The sequence below is a fragment of the Sander lucioperca genome, chromosome 12 (assembly GCF_008315115.2).
Source record: "Sander lucioperca isolate FBNREF2018 chromosome 12, SLUC_FBN_1.2, whole genome shotgun sequence".
Lineage (NCBI taxonomy): Eukaryota > Metazoa > Chordata > Actinopteri > Perciformes > Percidae > Sander > Sander lucioperca.
This window is the reverse complement of record NC_050184.1, coordinates 13,681,302-13,707,567: the sequence shown is the minus strand read 5'-3', so window position 1 is coordinate 13,707,567 and position 26,266 is coordinate 13,681,302. Positions and strand designations below refer to the sequence as shown.

The window sequence follows — 26,266 nt, the reverse complement described above, 5'->3', positions numbered from 1 at the left end:
GCAACCACTGTTGCAGTCTGCAGCAGAGACTGTCGACGTGTGCTGTCAAGAAGTATTAAAAGGAGGTTTCAAGGATGGCATCTTCAATGCCAGAGACTGCCAATCAAGCACAGCCCAGAAGAACAATACTCACTACTTTATTCATCACATTTTACACTGCAGATATTTAACTGTTGCCTTATACAGAGTGACAAATGGTGCAGTTGATGTTTATTGTGCTAACCATTAGCATGAGCCAAGTCCTAAGAAAATAAGTTGTATTTGAAAGGGGTCACTTGCATCTTTCAGCTCACTGTTTCTGTTTGTGGCCCGCAACTTTACTGTTTTGGTTCACTTTTACCACTCTAATAGGATCGTTTTTTAGGCTCATAAGGCAGCTGTTTTCAAAGAAAAGGCTCTGATAACTTCACAATACATGTTTGGTCTAAAAAAGAGAGAAGAGGGTTACATAGGGACAAGTCCATGCAAATGTTTCAAGTTTAACCACAGTCTTCCCCCATTATAAAATTACACCGAAATGGAAAAAACTACCTGGCATCCATTTATGAGCGAAAATAACAGTGCTTAGTGGAAAACAACAGTGTCTGACAGAGAAAATGACTCATCTCTCGCTCCATCGCTCCATCTCTCGCTCTCTCCCTTCCTCTTTTCTAGTTACCAGCTCCAGCACATCCTGTACATATAAACATAGCTGAACTCAAATGAGAACATAGACATCATACTGTGCACAACATGTTTACCCCTCTGTTCCCAGAACTGATGGGGCTTACCTAATGCTGCCTTTAAGTTTTCCTTCGAAGCTCCTTCAACAGTACCAAGTTCTGAAGACAGGTTTTGCTTTACACATTTTTGGTATTAAATAAAAACAACCACCTATCTTTAAAGCAGTATTTGTTTGCTGTTATTTTAACAGTGAAGTGGCACTGAGCCACTAACAATTAAGAGGAGGCAATGCACATCATATAGCCTAACTATGACAAGCTAAATAATATTAGTATAACTTATTTGGCAAGTGTTGTCTACTGACTATTGCATGAGGAACAGTATTATATTACTTTAATAAAAAAAAATCCCTCCCCAATCAGCTTCTGCTTTCCACACAAAATATCACATTTCATTGTTTCAGAGAACAGACGATGAAGGCGACATAGACGCCACTCTAACTCCATAATTGGTATTTTCAAATCAAGATGTAATATTATAAGGGAGTCTACAGACTGAAAAATGTAAGTCTGTGTTTGTTTTTACGTTCAAGTGTGCATGTAAAGAACACTTGCTAGATGCTTGTTCATCTTGAGTTCCTGCTGATTGCAAACTGTGGGACATCGCTGAATAAGGTGTGTGTGTGTGTGTGTGTGTGTGTGTGTGTGTGTGTGTGTGTGTGTGTGTGTGTGTGCTTGTGTGCGTGCATGCACGCGTGCTTGCGTGTGTGTGTGTGTTTACAAGCGCATGTACTGTATGTGTGAGAAGTCCCTGTAGAGAAGCAACCCAACTCCAGCCTTGGCTGGTTTGACAACTCCTACTTTGTCCTTGTCAGCACCCTTGCCTGTTGCCCAACTAAGAAACAAAAAAGTGACAGAATTGTCATAATTTTCTAGAGATGAAAAAAAGCTGTTAAAGTAGAGAAGAAACAGGATTTGCTCCACAGCCTGCAGGGTTACATAGATTTCTAGACACAGCTTTTTCGATCACTCTGGGACCAGGGCAATATTGAAGGGAACATGATAGAAGCCAGGCAAGAAAAACTTAGGCCAAAGAAAATGAATTGTGTGCTTGATTGGAAAAGTAAGTCCCTGAGTAATTCTCTCATGCAAATGTTGACTTCTTTACTGACAGCAACTTTAACTTAACCCATGGATAGTTGTGCTTAAAGATGCACTATGCAATGTACTAAAATGGCAGTGATACATAGGTATTTTAATTTTTTAAAACTTGAATATCCAGAAATCCTACAATGTGATATCAGTAAACCTAGCATGCCTTGCCAACCAAGCCAAAAACATGCAACAAGGGGCACCTGGTTAGCTCACCTGGTAGAGAGTGCGCCCCCTATACAGAGGCTCAGTCCTCGCGACAGCGGCTGCAGGTTCAATGCCAACCTGCGGCCCTTTGCTGCATGTCAGTCCCCCTTTCTCTCCCCTTTCATGTCTAAGCTCTCCTATCAAATAAAGGCTTAAAATGCCAAAATATAAATAAATCATCCAAAAACATGTAACATGTTTCATGCAAAGTGAAATTTTATTTTAATGTGGTAGGATTGCCTCTATTTTACTCTAGTTCTCTGTTCTCTTGAAGATCTTCAAATAAATGCTTTGTCTAGTTTCAAGTAATGATTTCCTGTATATGAAAAGTCTCTGGCATCACTGGTAACCGGAGTTTCTTTTGATCTTCAAATGGCATTCCTTCAATTGAAAAAAGCCATTGAAGTTGTCCTGACTGCCACTGCTATGGATTGTTTTCTTGACATTTTTGGTATTCTTGAAAGGGGACGGAGTGAAAAGCGGAGAGGAAAAAAAACGTGGCATTACTGACAGTGACACACCCTTAAAGTCATACAAGAGCCTCATCAACCAAAATGTTCACATTTTCACTATTGGAACAGGAACACATAATCACAAGTACAAGCAACTGTCAAAATAGGATCCGTGAATCAAGTCTCTGGTGAAGCCATGAAGTACATGACTGTCAAACATGATGGCTGTTTTTTTAGACAGGCGGTCTGAATCACCACATGTGAAAGCAGAATCTGATTCTGAGTGACAGTTTCAACTCTGCGGTGTACAGAACGACTATAAATAAGTGGGATAAGGGAGGGATCAGGCAGCGCAAAGTGTGCAAACGTTTAGTCGGTTTTCTTATGTAAATGTGTCTGAATTCATGGATTTGTCTGTGTAATCACATGTGTACGTGCATGTTCCAAAAGAAGCTGAGCGCTCTACATTTCCCAGCCAGGCTCGAGGTCTTCACCAAATCACCACATACAGAGAATTGCAGAATACAAAAACCACAACCAACCAACACCATATGTAGAGCACAGAGAGAGAGAGAGAGAGAGAGAGAGAGAGAGAGAGAGAGAGAGAGAGAGAGAGAAGCTGAAAGAGTACAAATCATTAACTCTGTATGGACTTGTTGTGGCTATTGTTTATTGCTTGGTTTTTCCTCTCTGGGTAAACTCGCATAAGTCTCGGAAAAAACATAACCACTCTCTCCTGGTTTCGGCGGCTGTGTATACATGCACACATTTACACAACCATGTACACACAGACACACAGTATTATGTTCATTGGAATGAAACTGCATGTTGTCTTATGGCTCTGACACACCAACCCAACGTCCGACCGTTGGCAGAAAAGGCATTCAGACTGATCAGTCTCCCCAAGTTGGTCAAAAAAGTGCCTCGGAACACAACGAAGCGACGCCGAGCGTATGTTCTACGTGTGTGCGAGACGTAACACGTCTCCATAACAGCAGGAGGCGCTAAAATGAAAACCAGAAATGAAGAACGAGTCACGTGGGTCTGGCTTCTCCAGCCGGCCATAATGGCGGCTCGTTCGGAAATACAATCTCGTATTTCACGAAAATAGTTCACTGAAACGTGTTTCTGAAAACATTTTAAGCGAGAAATAGGCCATACAGTTACTGAATCTGTCTTCATTTCAGATCGACAAAGGTCACTTTAAAAGATTTTCATCAGATTGAGAGAGTCATTCGTCCCAGCATCGAGTCCGACTGCCCGCCCTCCGATTCAACATGTCAAATCGGCCCAAATGAAGGCGACGGCCCCTCCGATGGACAACGGGTCGGAACACACCGAACAGACTCGAGTCACTGACCTCGCCAGGCTGTCCGACGGCCGATTACTGGGTTGGTGTGGCAGACAAACAAAACACCGTTCTTGACATCATTCTGCTGTCCAGTTAAATTCAGTCAGTACTCAGTATGTCACTTTTTATCACTAGCCAAAGTTACCTGTTCGACGTCCGTTAAATTCAAGCCATTGCCAAATGAGCTGATACAAAGCTAATTAAGACTATCAGCGCCACAAAACTCTCTCTGTATTTCTCAGTATGGCTATGTTTAGAAAATGGTGTCGTCCGGCAACTTTTGCGCGGAGAAACTCGAGTGAAGATAATTACCTCTTCTGAAGAGTCATGATTATTTTGTTTTTAGGTGGCTAAAATGTTTTTCTGCTGCCCCCGTCGTCAGCAGCACATTACTAATGCCTGCTTCTTCTAACTGGGGGCGTGCCAACCGCCATATACTGTAATACACCAACTATTTGTATGTATTAAGTACCTCATAATCATACCCATTCCTGCTGCTGTCAGACTTTACAATCAGCACTGCTCCTAGTAGACCACAGGGACAAAACACACACACACACACACACACACACACACACACACCAGGACTGATAAACTGTGCAATAATAATGTGACTGTGCAATACTGCAAAACTGTAAATACATTTTACTATTTATTCTCTTTACTCATATTTGTTTGTTTATGTTTAGAGTGTCTTGTACTTTTCCCCCTATCACTTGTTGCTGCAACAGTGCTAATTTCCCCGTTGTGGGATTAATAAAGGATTTTGAATCTTGCATCTTGAATACAACACAACTTCAAAATATCCAAACTATCCCTTTAAGATGAAGTAGATGGAGTGACTTGGGAAGCTGTTTACAATTCACACTAGCTGGAAACTTTTGGCTCTGTGGTGATAGGCACAGAAAGGTGCAGAAGGAGAAAACAATATGCATCACCAGGTATCTGCTAATTGCATTGGACTAGACCCACAAATGTGTATAACTGCCATGAGTGCTGGTGTTAATGACTCACACCCCTTATAAATATTAACACAGGGTTTTCAGTTGCCTGGTATCTTTATATAGTTAGGCACTGTACAAGAAAAAGAACAGGGATCATTGTGTAGAAATATATATACATATATTAGCCTATATATATTGAGATGAGGACCACTATGAACTCATCAGCCAGTACAGACAGCAAGATGATACATCAGGGCATCAACGCATGTAATGCCGAGTGACTCCTCAAAATAAAGGACTAAATCTTTGATTCAAAGACAAAATGCGCAGGAAAGAAAATCAGCTAAGTTACAAGGTATTCGTGGAATGACAGCGTTATGTAACTGATCCTGAATCCAGTCAAAGCTGCCAGCAGGGAGGCTGGAGAGAAAACAAATGTGAGGTTGGGTGAGACCTGGCCAAAAGGTTTTAATTTTTTACTTCAGTTTTCTTTATTTTTGTCATGGGTCCATTTAAAAAAAAATTAAAAATTAAATGTCAATCATACACATATTACACTTGCACATACATACAGACATACATACATACATACTGTAGGCCTACATGTGGTCACAATAAAAGTATTGCCATTGAAAAAGATTGTCTGCACCAGGGTCCCCACTCTTTAGTATAGCACAATACGGTGTACAGACTGATCTCACTAAGTGGCGTATGTATGACACGCCAATTCGTATGCCATTTTTGCGTGTTATCAAGACGCATAATCGTTGTTTAGCGTGTTTATCAACAATGTTTGGCCTCTATTGACCTACATTACATGTGAATTATCGCCGTAGCGAGTAGTATGAAAGGACGGAGGTTGGTTGGGGTGGCGGACAGGACTTTCACCTGGGAGAGCCGGGGTCGCGCAGTTTTTTTTTTTTTTTGGCGACGCTACGTGGTGTGTATGTTTACATCCGCTGTATACAGCGTAGACATACACGTGGATAGCTCAAAATGCGTACAGATAACACGCCATTTGGCTTTAGGAAAGTGGCGTGTATGTTTATGCAAAGTCATGATGCCATGTTGTGGTGTAGGATAGTAAAGTGGTTTATTGTGTGCAGTCTTTGACAATATTCTGTAAGTTTCTGCATACTTCTCTTTTCATACCTAAACCATAAACACGGTAAGCCCGGAACAGCCGGATCTTTGCATCAGTTTAGCACTTGTTGGCATATCTACCTTGCGACATTGACATGAATACATTTTCCAAAGAAATGTCTGACCTCATTGCTTACGTGAAGAGCCCCTCTTATGTAGCAGATCTCAGTAAATACTAATGTTTCAACGTGTTCATATCTATAATCATAATCACATTCCTCTTTTTGCCATTGACTCTAATGTCAGCACAGCATTAGGAGCATAAACTCAACATTATAGCTGTTGCAAAGCAGCATTGCAGGGAAAACTAGAAAATGCATTTCCTGCGGAAAATGCGTGGGAATGCTGAATAGCTGAATTGCTAAAGCTAAACTGGATGAATAGCTTAAATCAGTAAGAAGAAGTTGAAGTAGTGAGAATAGTTGAAAAAGTGGAAATCGTTTTAATACGTATGAATTTCATTAAAAAGTTAAAAGCTTATGCTAAACTGAACTGTTGGCTTCAAAAGTTGAATAATGACAAAAGACGTAGAACATTGTGAGGTCTGAGTATATTTTCTAACTGATAATCACTCACAAATGCAGAAATATGAAACAAATAGTACGAAAAATCTTAAAGCTCAAATGCACTACACTGCTAAAAAATTAGGAAAATTGTTAGAGTTGGAAGCTAAACTGCATTACCCAAGTGAAGAGCTAAAATACATTGTTAGAAAAGCTTGAAGCTGAACTGTAATACTGTCAGAAAGATGAAATTTGAAATGAATTACCTAAAACGGCTGAAAGAAGAAATACTTTGTATTATTATCAGACACTGCATAGAACGAAAAAGCATCAATCTAGCTGATATGAGATGTGAAATATATTAGGTAAAAAGAATGGGGCTGAACAAAAGGAAAGAGAGGACAGAGAGAAGGAGAGAAGAGAGGAGAGAAAGAGAGGAGAGGAAAAAGAGAGAGCCAAAATAAAATATGAATAGCTGAATTGTTAAAGCTAAACTGGTTGAATAGCTTAAATCCGTAAGAATAAGTTGAAGTAGTGAGAATAGTTGAAAAAGTGGAATGACATCTCAATCAGGGACACATTGACTGATGTAACCCAGTGGGATTCAAACCGGATCTCCCACACCAAAGGCATGTGCCCTATCCACTACACTATCATCTGTATGGACCACAGATGTTCCTTTAGCACTCATAAAGCCTCTCTTTGATCATTGATCACCACACCTGCTAATGAGTGGGAGAGAACCCTATAGGTTCTTTATTTAGAACTGTAGGTGAAAGTATGGAGGGGCTGAAAATGTTGGGAGCGGAAGAAAATTTGAAGGATTTGAAGCATGATCTCATTGACTTCAATGTTAAAAAAAAAGTGTTAAAAAGCTTAATATTTTAAAAAGTATAAATAGTAGAAAAAAAGTTGAAGACGTCCCGTCATTAGCTGAAAGAGCTGGACATTTTAAAAGTTGAATGGTTTTAATAGCTCAACGTATGCAGAAGTTACAGAGAGCCAAAAAACGTACGGAAGAGGGAATAAAAAACAAGAAACAGAAACAGACAAACAGACAGAGACAGACAGACCGAGACAGAGAGAAACAAACAGAGAGACATGGACAGACAGAGAGAGACCGAGACAGGGAGAAACAGAAACAGACAGAGACAGACAGACAGAGAGAAACAAACAGACAGACAGAGAGACAGAGACAGGGAGAAACAGAAACAGACAGAGACAGGGAGAAACAGTGACAGACAGAGAGACAGAGACAGACAGAGAGAGACAGAGACATAGACAGACAGAGAGAGACAGAGACAGACAGAGAGAGACAGAGAGACATAGACAGACAGAGAGAGACAGAGAGAGACAGACAGAGACAAACAGAGAGACACAGAGACAGAGACACATAGACAGACAGGGAGAAACAGAAACAGACAGAGACAGGGAGAAACAGTGACAGACAGAGAGACAGAGAGAGACAGAGACAGGGAGAAACAGAAACAGACAGACAGAGACAGGGAGAAACAGAGACAGAGAGACAGAGAGAGAGAGAGAGAGAGAGAGACAGAGACAGACAGAGACAGACAGAGAGACAGAGACAGAGAGAGACAGACAGACAGAGAGACAGACAGACAGAGACATAGACAGACAGAGACAGAGACAGACAGAGAGACAGAGAGAGACAGACAGACAGACAAACAGAGACAGAGAGACAGAGACAGACAAAGAGAGACAGAGACAGTCAGACAGAAGTGGAACACTAAAGATGTAGACTAATGTTCATATTACTGCCTGTAGTATTCAATTCAACTGTCTGTGAAAGGGTTGTCATGGTAACGTATGACCAGTGAAAACACCCTTTGAAGTCTGTGATGAGATCTCATTGACTTCAATGTTAAAAAAAAAGTCATAAAAAGCTTAATATTTTAAAAAGTATAAATAGTAGAAAAAAAGTTGAAGAAGTCCCATCATTAGCTGAAAGAGCTGAACATTTTAAAAGTTGAATGGTTTTAATAGCTGAACGTATGCAGAAGTTACGGAAAGCCAAAAAAACGTACGGAATAAGACATAAAAAATAAAGAACAGGATAACAATAGTTGGAATGCTGCTGAACAGCATTCCCACTAAATACCTGCACACATTAAATGATTATAAGATTACCAAAAACACAACTTGTTTTACATTTAACTGCACAGACAACAAGACATGCGTCCAGACAAAATCCAAACTTGCCTAACCACATTATTGACATGAGCACTAAAGGTTTTTTGTGATCGATTTGACACAACTATCGCTGCAGGTGTAAATTACGTTTATTTTACTTTTTCAGTGAATATTTTGATAGATAACATCACTGAAATGATAATCAGATAGAATACAATGAACTAGAAAGGTCAGTGATCAGTGAAAACGTGGTGAGAAGGGAAACCGGTTTTAAAGAGCCTTTAGTAGGGCTGCCTCCTAAATATCGAGGATGTGAATCATCGGCCGAGAAGAGATGGCAGAAAATATATCAGAGAGGATGGGGGTACCAGGTACTAGGGTTGCAAATTGTAAGCACTTTCCTTAATCGTTCATTGGTAACATTAACGATCAATCAAGCGATTAATCGTAATTAAAACAAACTTCAATTATGCTTGTATTTTAAACAATACCAAATGTGTTTTCTTCCTCAATCAAAGCGTTATTTCCACAACATTTCTGACAGGATTGCATGGCCTATTAAACATAAGCACGTAAAGGCCTAGACGTATTAAACACGTTGAAATAACATGCGGAGTACGCGCATGAAAATAATCTCCGCTAACAGTCTTATAAGAAAATAATTCAAAATGGTCTCACACAATACTTCGTTTCTCCCGCTTCATTTTCCAAAGTTGCCGCTCTCTTCTTCCTGACCCCGCGCACCCCAACATGGCTGAGTCATCATTAAAAAAAAGTTATATATTGTAGATATTGTCATATATTTATTGAGAATACACCATTCTACTCATTGCTAGAATATGATGGGAAACTACACGTTTGTTTGTCAGATCTTGATAGTATCGATTCAATTCCTAACGACCAATTAATCGATCATTGATTAATCATTAGCATCCCTACCAGGTACCATCGACAACAGTAAACCTTATTCCTGTGCACACAATTGGACAGGTCATAGTAACGCATCTGTGGTATCTGTCAATATTAGAGAGTTTATTTCTCCAAATGTTTACTATCCATTACTTCTCAACTCTGTTTCTAAGTGTTCTTTGCAACTTCTCAGACCACACAGGTTTTATGAGACAACCCAGATTGTTTAAGTTTTCCTCTGTTAGATTAGCTCTGTCTGATGTCACAAAAGTTGTTTCCACCAATTACTCTGCATTGTGCAAACAATTTCCTACGGTGAATTAAAATACCTCACCTCCCTTCTACCCCTGGCTCCCAGCCAGATGAGGGGTCTCTTAGCCTGGATGATGGGGCTAAAAGCCTCTATCTTACCCTGACTGAGTATCAATAGGTTTCCTTTGAAGGATTTTTGTGTTTTTCTTCTGGTGCATTACATTAAAAAAAGAAAGGAATAAAGAAAGAACATGGACATTTACATTTGACTAATATTTTATGACAACAGTTTTATGCTTGCTGTAGAGTTTTTGTTGATAAAGAAGCTTTTTTTTAAATAAAGTAATGATGTAGTCTGTATAATACATCCTCTCAGAACTGTGTTAATCCTTCCAAGTGACACTCTGCCAGGTATCTTAACTCCCTGTTTGTTTTAGGACTTTGACTACAGTTTGGTTTCCTGTGGCACCAGCTCCTAGTTTTGGTTCGGGAGGCAGTCACCGTCTCCACACATTTAAGAGTAAGCTTAAGACTTCCCTCTTTTATAAGCTTATAGGTAGGGCTGGATCAGATTATTATTATATAATTATAAATTACTGTTATTATTACTGATACTACTGTTATTTTTAGCATTATATTATATTCACGGATACTATTATTTTTAGTCATATTTCTATTAAAATTAAGGGGTGTAACGCGGATTACAAAAGTCACGGTTTGGATCGTTTCGAGGTTTGGAGTCGCATATCGGATAATTTTTCGGATTGGCAAACAAACAAAGTAAATATAACTGTGCTTTCCATTTATTACTTAAAGAGCACTTAAAGAGCATCACTGTCAACTACGTGAAACAACAACAGTGCCTTTTTTCTGTACCTTCTCTCTGTAATAACATTTTTATTTCAGTTGTAAAACTAAGTCCTATCCTATTTATCCCATTAACTAAGAACATTTGTTATTATTCAGAAAATGGTTAATGTAAAACATTTATTATTAACAGTTTTTTGCTGTTACTATGCATAATTAAAATTTTTAAACATTTATTATTAACAGTTTTTTGCTGTTACTATAATAATTAAAAAAAAATTTTTTTAATAGTGTCAAATCAAAACAGATGTTATCTCAGGACACTTAAAGCAACACTATGTAACTATGTAAAAGTTACATAGTGTTGCTTTAACAGATCGTAGGTCTAGACCACATTCTTTAATTTACAGAAACCCAACAATTCCCTCAAGAGCATGCATTTGGTGTGACAGCGACGAGGAAAAACTTCCTTTTAACAGGCAGAAACCTCGGACAGAACCTGGCTCTTGGTGGGCAGCCATTAGGATTGGGCATCGAGAACCGATTCCTACTTGGAATCGTTTCAAAAATTACGATTCCAGTAGAATAGTTTCTTTAATGGAATCGTTTGGAATCGTTTAGAGGATTTGGTTTCAATTCCGATCATCGCTTCCCAATTTAATATGCGCAAGTTTTGGTTTCTCGCTACAAACACACTCGCTGGGTGAAACTGTGGAACAGAGTGGGAGGACGGACTAAAAGAGAAAATCTGAGAAAATGAGACGGAGAAAAACAATGATAGAGTGAAGTGGCAGAAGTTGATTGGAGGAGAGCCAGGGAGTGAAACTGCAGATAGTGTGGAGAAAACAGTGCAGTTACTGTGAAACAGCTGTGTCAGCTTTCAGCATACACACTGGACACCATTACACACACACAGCAAGTCAAACATGTATGCATTATCTGTGATACACAACTCATGGCATAGAGTGACTGATGTGCGCGCGCGCGCGCACACACACACACACACACACACACACACACACACGCACGCACGCCCTGTGTGACTGCTAGCTTGTCAGTTGCAGAGTATGAGTGCGGCCACGCTGGCAGCTAGGCGAGCATTATAACGTGTTACAAAGTGACGCACGTTTGTCACGGAAGTAAAGGCTGGACTACAATAGAGCAGCTTGGAGCAGTTTGTGAACAGTGTTTTCTCTGGAAGATGGTAAGTCCCTTTGGGGTGGACTTTGGGCTTTTTTTTGTAAACCTATAACATGCACAAAAAGATATATAACACAATAAAGGGGAAAAGCCAAAAAGCATAATATGAGCAATTTAAAGACATCACACACAACATACACATATATCACAAACAGGATGATAAAATAACAAATCCACATGAATAGCATGGACAATAAAAGAAAAGATACTAAATAAAAAAATCCACATGAATGTACCAAGGGATGTATAAGCATGAGACGCTTGCAGTGACAGGGCAGGGACTGACCCTGTGATTCAGTATGTATGGTAAGGTGCTTTATGAGAGTGTGTCATGGTGGTAATGCAAATAAGTCCAATAGTGCAAGGATAAAGTCTAGAGACCAGCATTAAATATGGACAATATAAGAGAATGATGTAGACAGAGTAATATAAAAACTATAGCAATGCAAGGATAAAGTTTAAAAACAAAAAAGACAGCATTAAATATGGGCATTATAAGGGAATAAAGTAGACAGTAGGATAGACACAAATAGTGCTTACCTTATCTTTGAGAAAAACAGATGAACAAATTATGGTTATTTTTTGAATTTTGAATAACCCCAACACTTGAAATCAAAGCACACACTGCTTGAAATAAAGACGTCTTGTGAAAAAAGTTACATTTTAATGTTAATGTAAAAAGCGAGTTTCCTAAAAAAAAGTTGTAAATAAATAACTTGCATTTTTTTAAAACAAAATAAATTTTAAATATTGCCATGTCACAAGTAGAAAATAATCAGCATCTCTTGCCAACAAAATACATTTTAAATGTTGCCCTATAAAAAGTAAAACACAGGGCTTTCAAGCGTGGGAGCTCATGTCCAGGAAATGTTAACAAGTCTCCCCCAGGAAACGGGTGTTTGTAATCTTCACCATTTTGGTGTCTGAACGCAACTGTCGTCGCCGCATGACGGTCACGTTTTGTCGGCTAAACGTAACTGAGCAGCCGCTGAAACGACCTCATGTTGATTGGTAACCGGCTCACACTCGCCTTTTGTCTAGGGATGCACCGATCCGACTTTTTCAGTCCTGATACCGATACCGATGCCTGGGCTTTGTGTATCGGTCGATACCCGATATTGATCCGATACCGTTGTTGAATTAATAATACACTGTATACCTTCCACCTTATACCTTCCTTCCACCATGTGGAAGAGACTAAAGGAACCAGACTTTCTTAACTAAACATTACTTTCCTAACTAAGACAAATAACATAATTTTAATGTATTGAATTCTTATTTATTTGTACACTCAACAGAGGGAAAAAAAACTAACAAAACTGTCGGCCCGTGGATCTGTACATTTTTCCGTTTCTGATACGTTTCATATTATACCAACATTTGCAGCATCCTGAGCCTTTTTGGCAAGGTTACTAGGAAAACTCAGCCCAGGGTAGTTTTTTTCTCCCCAAAATAAGTTTCCTTTTTATTTTTAAAGAATTATACCAACAAAAAAAAAAATCTCTCTAGCAACTTAATTGCAACAAAAATAAAAAAGACATTGCAACTTTTATCGCAATTTTTTTTACAAAAGCTCCCACAAAATCAGGCATTTTGGGCCACAACAATCTAAAAAAAAGGCCACAAAATCCCGGAGTGACTGAAAAGTGAGTGTTGTGAGAGCCAGCCCAGTAAATAGGCCATCTGCACTGCCACGGGTCTAATTTTGGAAAGGCAATGAGTTAAAACGACTGGTGTCAAAACTCCTGTGAGTAGCCAGAGAGATGAGCGAGTCTATCCAGTAGAGATATGACCTGACACAAATACTTAGTAGAAAGAAGGTAGGTAGCACTATGTTACACATGTATAAATATAGGCCTAGAACAGCTATACTTTTCTGCTTCAGAACAGTCGCAAAATATTACTCGTAACATACTGCTAATATCTACACAACACACCTATTCACATGTATTGTATTGCCTTGTGGCCTGCAAGGTAAACCAGTAATGTCACTGTTCTAGCCGAAGATGTGTGAGTTGATTCCATGATAGCAGCAGGGCGTGTGGTTTTACCTGTTGGGCCCCTGGGCACAGGTAAAAGATCAAATGGAATCTTGTAAATTAAATTATCGGTGGTAGTTGGTTTCCTTTTTGTTGTTCATGTTTGTCTTTGTTTATGTATGCCAGAGGAGAGAGGATCAGTGATTGTGCTCAGTTGCAGCTGCAAGTAATAAGTAAATAGGAATGATAAGTCACAAGACAACTGCACACATCAGCTTGTTTAAAAGAGAGCATTTAGTAGACTTTTATGATGTTGATCAGTATGAGTTTTAGTTTATAAGATCAGCCTTGGTGGCCTGAGCTTTATTTTACTCTTCATGTTATTAACACTGGTGTGCATCGCTCCCTGCCCTGCATGGGTCTGTATGTGTGTGTGCTTCTGCAGCTATGTTCTCTATCCAACCTTGTTAGCCGGGCCAAACAACTTAATAAACAAAACAACTCTGCAACCCATGTGTGTCAGATGTGTTGATTAGACGTGCCGATTACTTTCTGATCCTGTATGCTCAATCTTTTTAATTTTAATTTTAATTTTTAATTTTTTTAAATTGTAGGGCTTTTTTGTTGTTTTTCTAGCCTGTGGAATGAACATATCTGATCATTGGATTCCATAAATAAAAAGAACAAAAAACAGGTCTTGATTCTGTGAAAAATATCCAATTAGTTGACCCAAGATCAGGATATAGCCTACTATATAAATAACATGTTTCATTATTTATTTTAATTTTTGGCCACATTGGCACAGAAAATCCATGTATTTAAAACCACTTCGTCTGTAACATTACAGTAATTTAAAATCACATTTTGGCACATAGAGGCTTTCATCAAAATGTAGGCTAATCCATTGCATTGTTGCACTTCATTATCATAATATCATTCCATCAGATTATATGCCACTCTCCACAGGAGCAAAGAGCAGACCAGTCAGACAATCACACAAACTATCTCAAAGCAGTTCACAATAATCAGAAGACAAGAAACAAGCGGCACCCAACACCAGTCTGCTAAAACAATCGGAATGCTGATTGATACTAAAATGTATTATATAAAATATATTATCGAAAGGCTTTTCATTTCTGGCCATTGTGTATGCCAAATGCAGAATGCTTTTAATTAATATTGCAAATATTCAGAGAATATTGTGTTGAAATATAGACCACACATGTATGTACTCTCAAACTACCTTGGTGTGTGAAAGACGCCATGTCTAGTCTAAAGGTAAGCATGTACATGGGCACAAACACACACACACACACACACACACACACACACACACACACACACACACACACACACACACACAATCTAGACCTATTTAATCTCTTTTATGGTCTTCAAGTTGCGTCATTTCCTCGAATGATTCAGTCAGAAGGGCAAGGCAGCTTGCAGTGTGCATACTGTATGTTGAAGAGAGAGACTACGTACGAGTGTGTGTGCAGCAGTGTTTTTCCTTCTCTGGGGCATACACTACAAGCCACGAGCAGTGTAGCACTAAAACAAATCTGACCCAAGCAGATTCCAGCTCCTGCCAAAAGCAAATAGAGTCTTAAACGCTACATAATACAGCACACAGCAGGGGTAGAAAAGGGAATGGGTGAGAGCGACACAGAAAAACCATAACAAGGAAAAAAACACAGGAGGCAAATAGAACGACAGCGGGAGGGGGGGGTGTCAGAGAATGAGAATAACAAGCGTAAAATGCTGGCAGTGAGGGAGAGGAAGAAGGGCAAATGACAAAAGAAGCAAAATGAGGTAGAGACAGACCATATAACGAGACAGAAAATGTTTAAAACAGCTAATTAAGATTTTACAGCTACCAGGAATTTAAATAAATGACCAATTTAGTAACCAACCCGACAACTGTACGTACGCGACAGTATGTACATATACAGACTGTATTCTGATACCTATCAACAAGGATATGAATCTCAGAAGCACTATCAAATCAGTAAAGCCTTATTTTTCTGCATTTTTCATATGCTGTTCCTATACGACGCATTCACCAAAAATGGGGGGCAGGAGGTTGGACTGTTTTAATAATCACACAGCCCACACACGCATAGCTTGGGTTTGTGTACTACACTAAATGAACAAATTCACAGTGAGAGAAGAGACATGAAAGAATGTGAAGGAAAGAGAAGGGAAAGAGAAAAGAGGGAATATTTGAGGTACAAATATTTTTGGGGTTTTTTTTTATAAAGTGAAACCGATCAAAAAGATGGGAGGCAGAGGGAAAGGTGTAAAATTAAACTTAGGCCACATTAAATTAACATTTTAGGACTTTATCCTCCTGAACCCTATATTTCTGTTATTTCCGTAGCTTCAAAGTTACAACAATCATCTGATATTATCACACAATTGTTCCGGCACTTTATTTAAAGTTATACCGTATAATGTGTAAATTGAGTGAAAATTCAAATTCCACTTTGATGACTTTATGACGACACTGAGTCGATGAAATCACTGGTTCCAAGACATCAAGAATATCCAATATTTGATAGTAGCAGATGCATCATTTAATTCACACGACACATATTTTGCGTCTCTGGAAACTTCAGAATATCAGATAGTCTTCAGGATTTATAAATTTGTTTTGTATTTGTAATGGTATTAGGTCCAGCAGAGTAGAAGAGGTAAAAATACATAAAAGCACAAATAGACTCAAAGAGGAGTCAAGCTTTCTCCTAGTTTAATAGATTGACAAAGAGGATAAAGAAACCAGGTTTGGGGTCTGACTTAAAGAGCAATTATAAATCCAAAACCAGATATAAAGCTGTCAAATCTAGCTTGTCTACAGTACATGATGAAACTATAAACAAACAGGTAAGAAAAAAAAAAAAAAGACTAAAAGATTGTTAACAGATCTCCAGACCGTTCACCTCTTACCTGAGTGATAGATCATTTTGTGTGTCTGTTAACAACATCTTGTCAGAAATGACCCCTTTGTCATACGGAGTTCCTCAGGGTTCGGTTTTAGGTCCTCTTTTGTTTCTATTGTATGTTAGCCCTCTTAGTGAAATAATCCGTAATTTTAATAATGTGTCTTACCACTTTTACGCTGATGACATTCAGTTGTACTGCTCATTCAAAGAATCAGAGTTTGGTAAATTAGCTGATTTATTGGAATGTCTGTCAAGCATTAAGACTTGGTTGTACAACAATTATCTACAACTGAATACAAAAAAGACTGAAACATTGATCATTGCTCCAGAACATATACTACCCCAAATCAAACTACACCTCTGTTCCCTGGACTCCTCCTTCCAGCTGAGCCTAAGAAACCTTGGTGTTTTGTTCGACCAATCGATGTCTTTGGATGGTCATTCTAGACAGTTGGTCAGAAATTGTTTTTATCATTTGAGAAATATCTCTAAATTGAGAAAAATACTTCCCAAAGCTACCATGGAGATGATCATTCATGCTTTTATTTCGTCACGGTTAGATTACTGTAATTCTCTTTTTACTTGTTTTAATAAATCTTCGTTGAGCCGCCTTCAATTGGTGCAAAATGCAGCAGCCAGGCTTTTAACAGGAACAAACAGAAGGGCACACATCACCCCGATTTTGTTTACTCTCCACTGGCTTCCAGTAAAATACAGAATTGACTATAAAATTCTAGTGTTAACTTTTAGAGCACTACATGGACAGACGCCGAAATACATCGCTGATTTGTTGACCCCTTACTCCTCTTTCCGCACGCTTCGTTCCTCAGGTCAAAATCTCCTGATGGTCCCAAAAACCCGCCTTAAAACTCGGGGAGACCGCTCCTTTCGGGCAGTTGCTCCCAAACTGTGGAATGCCCTGCCCCTTTCGCTGCGTGTGACCGATTCTATCGTTTATTTTACAAAACAGCTAAAGACACTCCTATTCCGACAAGCTTTCACTTGAATGAGATATCATTGTTTTTATGTTTGTATGTTTATTTTATATTATTTTTTTTTTAAATTGTTAATCTTGCTGCATGTAAAGCACTTTGTGACTCTGTCTGTGATAGGTGCTATATAAATAAAGTTTACTTACTTACTTACTTACCGCCACCTATTTGTCACATCTTCACCCATTTTAGAGACAATTTTGAGTTTTAAAAGTGCCAAGGAGATAAAAAGAGACATTTGCACAATAAAGTAAAGTAAATGTCAATTTATAATTTTCTTTTTTTTTTTTTATTCTGAAGTCTAAGTACTGGCATTGGGTGAAAGAGGGAGAAAGCGAAAGTGTTATAGCTCTATGCAAGAACATGCTTCGTCCTGTCGGCTTGGGCCTGCAGTTCTGCATTTACACTGGATCCATGGTGTATATTTACATGTGTCAAAAAGATGCTGGCAGACAGTGAGGCATGAACTATTTATGACAATAGTAATAAAGGATATTCACTTTAACTGCATTTAGAGCGTGTGTGTGTGTGCATGCAGCATGCTGCCCAGTCAGCCACATCACTTTAGGATGACTAATTGTCCCACAAACAGGATGAGATGGGTGGAGCCTTCTGTGGGGGGCCTGTTGAGTTACAACCAATCACTTCCTGTGGGCTTGTCTCTCCCTCTCTTTGCTACAGTAGCATCAGGAAAGAGAAAATGAGGAATGGAGAGGGAAAAAAAAGGTTGAGAAGGGTTAGTAGCTCACTGAAAGCCCCTTACACTGGGCCTCAACAGACAGACGCAGAAAGAGTGAGCAAGAAAGAGACAGAAGCTGAATTCCATTTGCTTGTGTTTTATGTTGCCTTCTCACTGTGGGGCAAATCCCTGCAATATCCAGAAATGTTAACACCTACTTTTTGTAGAATATTATTACTTGATTAAATTAATTCCCATCTCATTTTTAAGTGTGTGGAAGCAGAGGGAAACAGCTTGCCTGGCTCTCTCCAAGTTTGACAATATGCACCTCTAAAGCTCTATAACAAAATGCGAACAAAGTGACTACGGCTTACAGGGCAGTCAGCAGCCATGCAGGACAGACAGACACTCTTCATACTTTAACTTCATACATGTCCACACACACACACACAAACACACTCTCTCTCTCCCAGGTTTAATGAGTGGCTGCACTAATGAGCCAGCCGTGCTTTTTAGTGTGGCAGTAAAACACATCCAAGTTAACTCTCACATCAGTCTAATTAAAAAGCCTCAGTTTAAATCAATGGAAACACAGAAGGCAGTGATGGTTGCAACAGACTTTTGGCTGCTTATGGAAATATTTTCAGTGTGGGGTTTGGTAGTCTGATTCCAGAAAAACCAAATTAAAGTCAATGAATAAGCTGTGCATTTTTGGAACCAAATACAGACATGGATTACTGATTTTAAAAGGCCTGTGTTTGTGTGACATTGTAAATGTTGTTACCTTTTAAAATATCAAAGCTTTTTTCCCAGGACTATTCCATCATGTCTAACAGCACAAGTTGCACGAATAACATTTTACTGGTTTGTTTTTGCTAACCTGTGGCGAAATCTCTCATTGAACTTCTTTCGTTGGGAGGCAGATGGGAGATGACAGACAAACATCCCTGACTTTTACAGAGTATCTATATTTAGTTGTACTTACTGGAGTACAGATGGGATAGAAACATTAGTAGCAGGCTGATTCAATGGCTGGTGAACAGACAATTTAAATACCTTAAATTATATTTCAGCCTCCACAGCATGCAAACCGTAAAATGTGATGCAAATAATGAACCTCTAAAAGCGTAATTTGTGTGAGAACAGGGGTGGCAAGGGAACAGGCAATGTGGGTCTTGATTCTCTAACTGTCTGTGCCAACACAAAGTCCTACACTGAATGAAAAAGACTTACTTTCAGGGATCCACTGCATCTTTTCAAAAAACCCTGTTAGGGTTAGAAACAGTTTCCTGATTCCACGACTTTTTTTGCTTGGCCACATGTTGTCTACAGCTTATGAAGCAGGCATCTCTCAAGAAGTATCTGGGGCAATAAGATATGTTTCTTGTATGTATTATTTTAGAACTTGGTATATGAATCCAGATCTGCTGTCCAAGTTACCTCTGCAAATACAGACTGATGGTGATTTACCTGTTAAGCATTTAAGCTGCTCTCTGGCCACATTAAGCCCTATGAGGCCCTGCTAAAAGAAAAGTGAGCCTGTGCTTTATCTTAAGTCAGCCTGACAGGTAAAATGGATGCTGATGAACATTAGGCAGTATGAAGGGCTGACTGTTCTCAGATTTGTGACTGAAGAGATAACTTGGTCACAATGGCAAATATTCAGTAGACTTACAGCCAATTAAATTTGCATTTTAATACATCATTATCCCTTGGCACATTGAATGTATGCAATCCTAGAATTAATATGGGTCTTAAACATGTTGTTCATATTCAACCCATCCCATCCGGCAAAATGGTACTACAAGAAACATTTCAAGAAAATAAACTGCATGTCTCCGTAAGCTACACTGTTGATGCAGACACTATTCAATCCAAATAGCCTTACATTTACAATGGTGAATACATTTTTGCCTCGTGGGAACCTCTAACCCTAGCAGTGTTTGTGTTGTGTTGCGTTAAGCTACCCTTGCCCACAACATGCTGCACAAGCCCTGTGATCTCTATGGTCTGCTATTGTTCACCAGCGTCGAGTCATTCAGATGTCGAACCCTGAGAACTTACAATTCTGTAAGCACTACTTGTATGGTAGGCGCTATTGACGTTTATCAGGCCAAGCCCCCTAGGGGCTTCAAACAAGACCTAATCACACCAGCCACAACACCAGAGCTTCTATTACATTTATGTTGTAGCTATACAATTACCTCTCATAAAGAATCCATTAGCCCCTGTTTAGCACATCCACATTAAAGAGGGAGGAGGAGAGGAGGAGACTGGGGCTGTAGGAAGAACGGCATTATTAAAGTAGGAGTAATCCGTTTTTCTGAATGCTACAAAGCAGACAAAGGTCTGTTTTTTCTCCTCTCTATTACCGATTTATTCTGCACAACCGTGATTCTTTGCCATTGCACACAACTGGTGTCTAGTAGGTCTTTCCTAAGGGAGTGATTTGTGTTGTTTCAAAAATAAGCAGAAGAGAAACTGGTTAGTACGAACACCATGGTTTAACAGACAATAGGAAAATTCAAGAGAAAAGACAACAGAGCACTGAGCTGTTTGAATGACAGGAGAACTCAGAAGTGCAGAGCAGAAATACTGCAGCAATCAGCACGCCACAACAAAAGATGGAGGCAAAAACAAAAAAGTGTCAGAGTGAGATTATTGCTACCGTCACTCTACAGTGTTTCCCACAGGTTGAGAATTTATTTGTGGTGGTGGGTGGCGCAGGATGTGACGGTGCAGCGCGTGCTGGCTGGGTTCGGTAATAAACTAGTCAAACGAAGGTTTATGAACTATTTATTGAAAACAATGGCTACATGACATTAACAGATAATTTAGGAAGAAATAACTATTTACATATTAAACAAATCAGACTAAAAGATTATACAGACGAAGTGTAGCCAGGATGTGCTTTGTCAATTAAATCGGGTTGGTTTGTCAAATGTTATGGTTCAGCAGATAAAATACTGGATTACCCGGAGCCCAAATGTTATACGTATTAACAACTTAACCTTAAAAATATACTATGATCCATACAGAAAGGTACATGTTATTATAAATCTCAACACTGTCTCCTCCTAACTCCTGTTAAATCATATAAGACTAGGGCTATCTAAAGTTAATTCTCATTTTGTTTGTTAGATCATTGTTTGTTTTTTGTGTTGTTATCCTTGTTTTGGGGATCCTAAACACAGTTTTGTACAGTACATGTCCGTGTTGCACTCGTTAAGATTTCATCTGAACAGATTTCTCTCATCCAAACAACTCTGAGTTGTAGTTTAAAACTTTTACAGCCAACTTAATGAAATCTCGAGCTCGAGTCCATACATACAGTTAATGAATACAGGCAACGAGAACAGGAACTGAAGGCTCGGTTAGCAACGATTAGCTCCGATTAGTGGATAGCTCCATTATAAAGATGGAGCGGAGGATAGTGCTGCGGAGAGGGTGAACAACCAGACTCTAAAAATGACATTCGGGGAGCTTTCACAGCAGTGTGGTACAGATTATCCCACAGCAAGACCACCAGCAGCATGCTAACTAACGGTAGCCTCTGAGGGGGGAGGGGGGGACTTTACAGGGGGGAGGGGCTGGAGGCCACTGGTCTGTGTGCGCTGGGAAAAAAAAATACATCGTTGATTGGAGAGAAAAAAATGTAATTCGGGTTTTATCTACCTGGGCGGGTCTCAATCTACCTGGGGGGTGCGGTGCCCATCTTCTATCTAGTGGATCGCTTCAAGTCAATTTCAGGAGTCGCATTCTCCAAGTTAAACTTTTATTCACATCATCATCTCATCAATAAATTGAGTTTACAAACTTAACAGTTTTGTACTTAGCTCATGAAATATAAGGAGTGCCAAATGTAGGCCTAGTAGCTGCAGTTGTTATTTCAATGTGTCAGATACTTAATTCATCAACATTTAAGTGAATAGACGTATCAGAATCATTATATAATGTTATTAAAAAAAAGGATTCAGATCGAAATTAGGGCCAAACTAACTTGATTGGGACATCCCTACACATTAGCCTACCCGTTGTTTAAAAACATCCTTCAGCTAAACCTGGATCATCTAAGGGGCCATCCATATGGAGACGCTTTTTGATGCAAACGCACGTTTAGCATCGTTTGGGCCGACCGTCCACACGAATTCTGTAAACGCACTGCCTGAAAATGCACTTTTTTGAAACCTGAGGCCTCAGGGTGAAAAAATTTGAAAACGGCTCTCTTTTGGCTTCGTTTGGACAGCGAATACGTCCGTGTCGATGATGTCATCGCCACACCCCTCAACCTCTTACCCGCAGTCCCGTACTAGTGCACGGCCACACACAACTGCGGTGAAGCTAAGCGAGCATATCCCATCTCCATGGTCAAACCAGCTCACTTCATCTAAATACTTTGTCTCTGCTCCCTGACACTTCCCTCTGTTCTGCCGGTTCTGGATTTTACACAAGATATATTGCTAACGTTATGTAGCGAACGTTAAACATCGCTAAAGTAGTAGTGTGTGTGTGTGTGTGTGTGTGTGTGTGTGTGTGTGTGTGTGTGTGCGCATGTGTCCTGCATGCACACATGCATTCCATATTGCCTGGAATTTGCTTATGTTTCAAAATAGTGTGCCTGCACCTTGAGGCTCCCATGCATCTGTTATCATTTTGCAACCTGCCTGTAACTCAGCAGAGTACAAACCTCCTGAGAACAATGTGCTTCACTAAGCACCTCATTACAGAAAGAGACCCTTTGTACCCCACTGAGGTGATAGGTAGGTGGGAGGAACCTTTAGATGAAGGAAACAACACAGCAAAGTGACAAAGTGATTATCCCTTTCATAACAAAACTTCTCAACTCCCAGCTCTTTCCAGATTCATAAAACGGTGACAAACTGTACGTCGACCTGGTGGATTTAGAGCATGATGTATGTCTCTTGCGCTGGCAACATGGAGCGGGTGACACTGAGAAACATAAGGCTACATTACTAAAGGCATAATACCATGGACTCCTGGAGATACAAGGTTTTGCTCCAATGGGAGGTAAGTGATCAGTGAATCATGTTATTGTATGGTGTAGCAGGAGAGCAACAAGCCTGTGCCAAAACAAGAGGAAAACAAGCATACATACAAATAGTGCAACTAAAAACACATTGGGCAAAATAACACAATATGTTCTTTAAAGAACAAAACATTAACTTTCCAATCTCTTAGTTGTCATTGCATCAGATTTACAGAAAGTATATTGTCTTTCATCATTTCCGACGGAGTCAATGCTGCAACAACAACAAAAAATGGAACAGACCCTGTAATTCCAGCTCAGCACTACAAACAGCAGTACAGCTATAGTGTTTTATATGCTGTGGGGTAAAGAAAAATCATCTATTCACACATAACATTTCTTTTGTTGTATAATTGTAAGTATAATTGTAATGCAGTTTAATTTCTCTTCTGCCAAGGGAACCACTCGCAGCCTGAGTGGAAACACCCAAAGAAATGTATTATGCCCATACATGCTTCTCTTTCAATAAAATAAAAATTACCTATTTTTATTTAAAGCAGAATGGTTTTGTTTAAAACGTCAGCCTCAAAGTGAAACGTATTAGCTGAAAATGCATAATACAAATAATACTTAATTGAGGAGCAATAATTCAAGATCACGAATGGCATATCCATGCATATTCCACAACAGCAAGACTACTGTATGAACAATAACACTGGATATTGTACTCTGATGACTTGATCGTTGATATTATCTGACAATACACATGTAGGATGCAATAGAGAATCAAATATAATCACTTTTCCACGTCCAGTAATGTCTATGATTCCAATCCGAATAGTCACAACAACATTTTCTCTAACTGTGAAAACGACAGAAGTCTATCCGGGTCCATTCTACTCCACTCAGCTCCATGCTGATCTGTCCCTTTGTCCTCCCCGCCTGCAAAGAGGAGTAGCCTCCTCCACATCAGAGACTGACAACATCCAGGAAGAAGCACTTGTAAACCCGCATCCACAACATGCATCTGCTTGTCACTGTACAGACAAATTCTGAAATAATAGGAATTCAATGCAGTGTAATAACCTCCAATTCCGTTTATTTTCCTATCGACGTTTTTGGATTTGCGCACTGGCCCTGCAGCAGGCAGGCAGGCAGGCATACACATGTGGAATGTGGAGGGAAGCACCCGCCTATAACAATAACACCCCACGCAAAACATAACCGGGACAGGGCTGGTGTAGAAGTTTTGCTAAAATGCGAAATTAATCGGCAATGTGAAATACCATGTGGCCTCAACGCACGTAAACTCGGTATAGCGAGGAAACAAAGAGAAAAGCTGCAGGATTTATTTATTTTTTGCTTATGTGCAGCGGTTAGCTCATAACGTATGCTAACTGGAGTGCGTTCCTGTCACAAAACCAAGCTAGTGAATGCTCTCTTACCTGATGTGGCATATCAACCTTCACTTTGTGCAGTAGCAGAGGGGGCCCCAAATGTTGGAGCCAAGTCGCCAAATTTCCGAGCCAGTGGAGTTGAAGGCAGCTTTTTTTTTTTAACAATTTCCCCACGCTGAAAAACTTTTTCTCCGTGTAAAACAACACTGTCAACAGGAGTGATCAGGCAGGGCTATCTAACGGTCAGTCGGGGGGCTGGGAATTGGGTAACGTTAGAGTCCTGATGACGTCTCGTTATTTCTGGCATGAACACACTGTGACGCCAATAAACGATTCAATACATCTGGCAATGTAATAGTTGCCTTGCTCAAGCAGAGATACACACTAATGAAAACAGAACTTTAAACCTTTCGCGAAACATTTCGGGACTTCTGGGACATTCGGCACACAACAAATGATGCAGCACGAGTTCATCCAAACTAAACTTTCAAGTTGTATGATTGTTCACACTGCTTTTTACCCTCCGAATCTTGCTATTTTGTTAGAAAAACGTGGGACTAAAAGCAGAGCCATTATTGATGATGTTAGTGAGCGAAGCGCTAGCTTGTGGGTAGGATTATGATATGTCTGTGAAATAATGTTATTAGTTCTGTACATTCGGCCATATTAAATTGCCACATTTTAAAAAGGGGTTTCATTGTCCCCTTTCTCCACACATGAACAGAGAGAACGGTAACGTTAACGGGGCTCGGACACTAGCTGACAAGAATTGCAGCAGTGCCAGCAGTTAATACGAAAATGTCCTTTAATATTCACACACCGTGGATATTAGTATGTGTTGTGTTAAATTGTCTTTCTACAGTGACAGTACGCCTCGGCTCACTGAGTATATTGTTCGTGTCAGCGGTATGTCAAAATATTGCAGCACGCTGGAGAGCAATAACAACAGCTAACACTACGCTTACAGCAGCACACTTCACTGGCCTGAAAAGCGCGTGTGCCTTTCGGCCTGAAAGCACTTCTTAGCAAAACGAGACGAGAAAAAGCACAACTACAACGCTATTATAACGTTACATCCACTTTCACTATACGGAAGACTCTTAAAGGTACAGGAAAGTGCAAAATAACTTACATTAGTCCATGCGAAGGGCAACGTGAGCAGACACTCTGTTAGTCCAGTTTTTTAGATCTGTATCAACATAGACAGACTGGTCACGGGCAGCACTTCTCCATAGACCCGCCCCCCACGGTTTAACAGGCATATCTATACATATAGAATATCCCCACAGTGTCCAATCACAGCTCGCCACTCTGGAGGAGTGTCTGCTCCCATTGGTCGCGAAGCGTGTCAGCCTCGAGCCGAGTCTCCAGCTGTCTCCTTACCATATAGGGGTGTGTCGTGATGTACCACACAGCCTGATAGGTAGTAAACAATTTCGTCAAAAAAGAATAGTTAATCAAAAAAAATTAAATTAAATCATAAAAATGTATAAATGAAAAGAACTACACATGCGATGTTCAGGGCGTTTGCTTGCATGCATAGAGACTGGAGAGATG

General features: G+C 39.6%; 1 protein-coding gene across 3 annotated transcripts in view; it reads right to left on the bottom strand.

The window, feature by feature from the left end:
* The window catches only part of LOC116040711 (vitamin D3 receptor A), an 82,538-nt gene extending 56,570 nt beyond the window's left edge, over window positions 1–25,968 (bottom strand). The window contains exon 1 of one of the 3 annotated variants that reach the window (XM_031286287.2): window positions 25,842–25,968. Coding sequence is in view for 1 of the 3 variants with exons in the window: in XM_036007993.1 (XP_035863886.1) it covers window position 24,113 (1 nt within the window). In the remaining 2 variants the exon portion in view is untranslated. Of the gene's footprint in view, window positions 1–24,112; window positions 24,424–24,757; window positions 25,310–25,841 lie in introns of those variants that run through there. The other 2 variants (XM_031286288.2, XM_036007993.1) reach the window with 2 other exon arrangements.
* Between the last annotated feature and the right edge of the window lie 298 nt (window positions 25,969–26,266).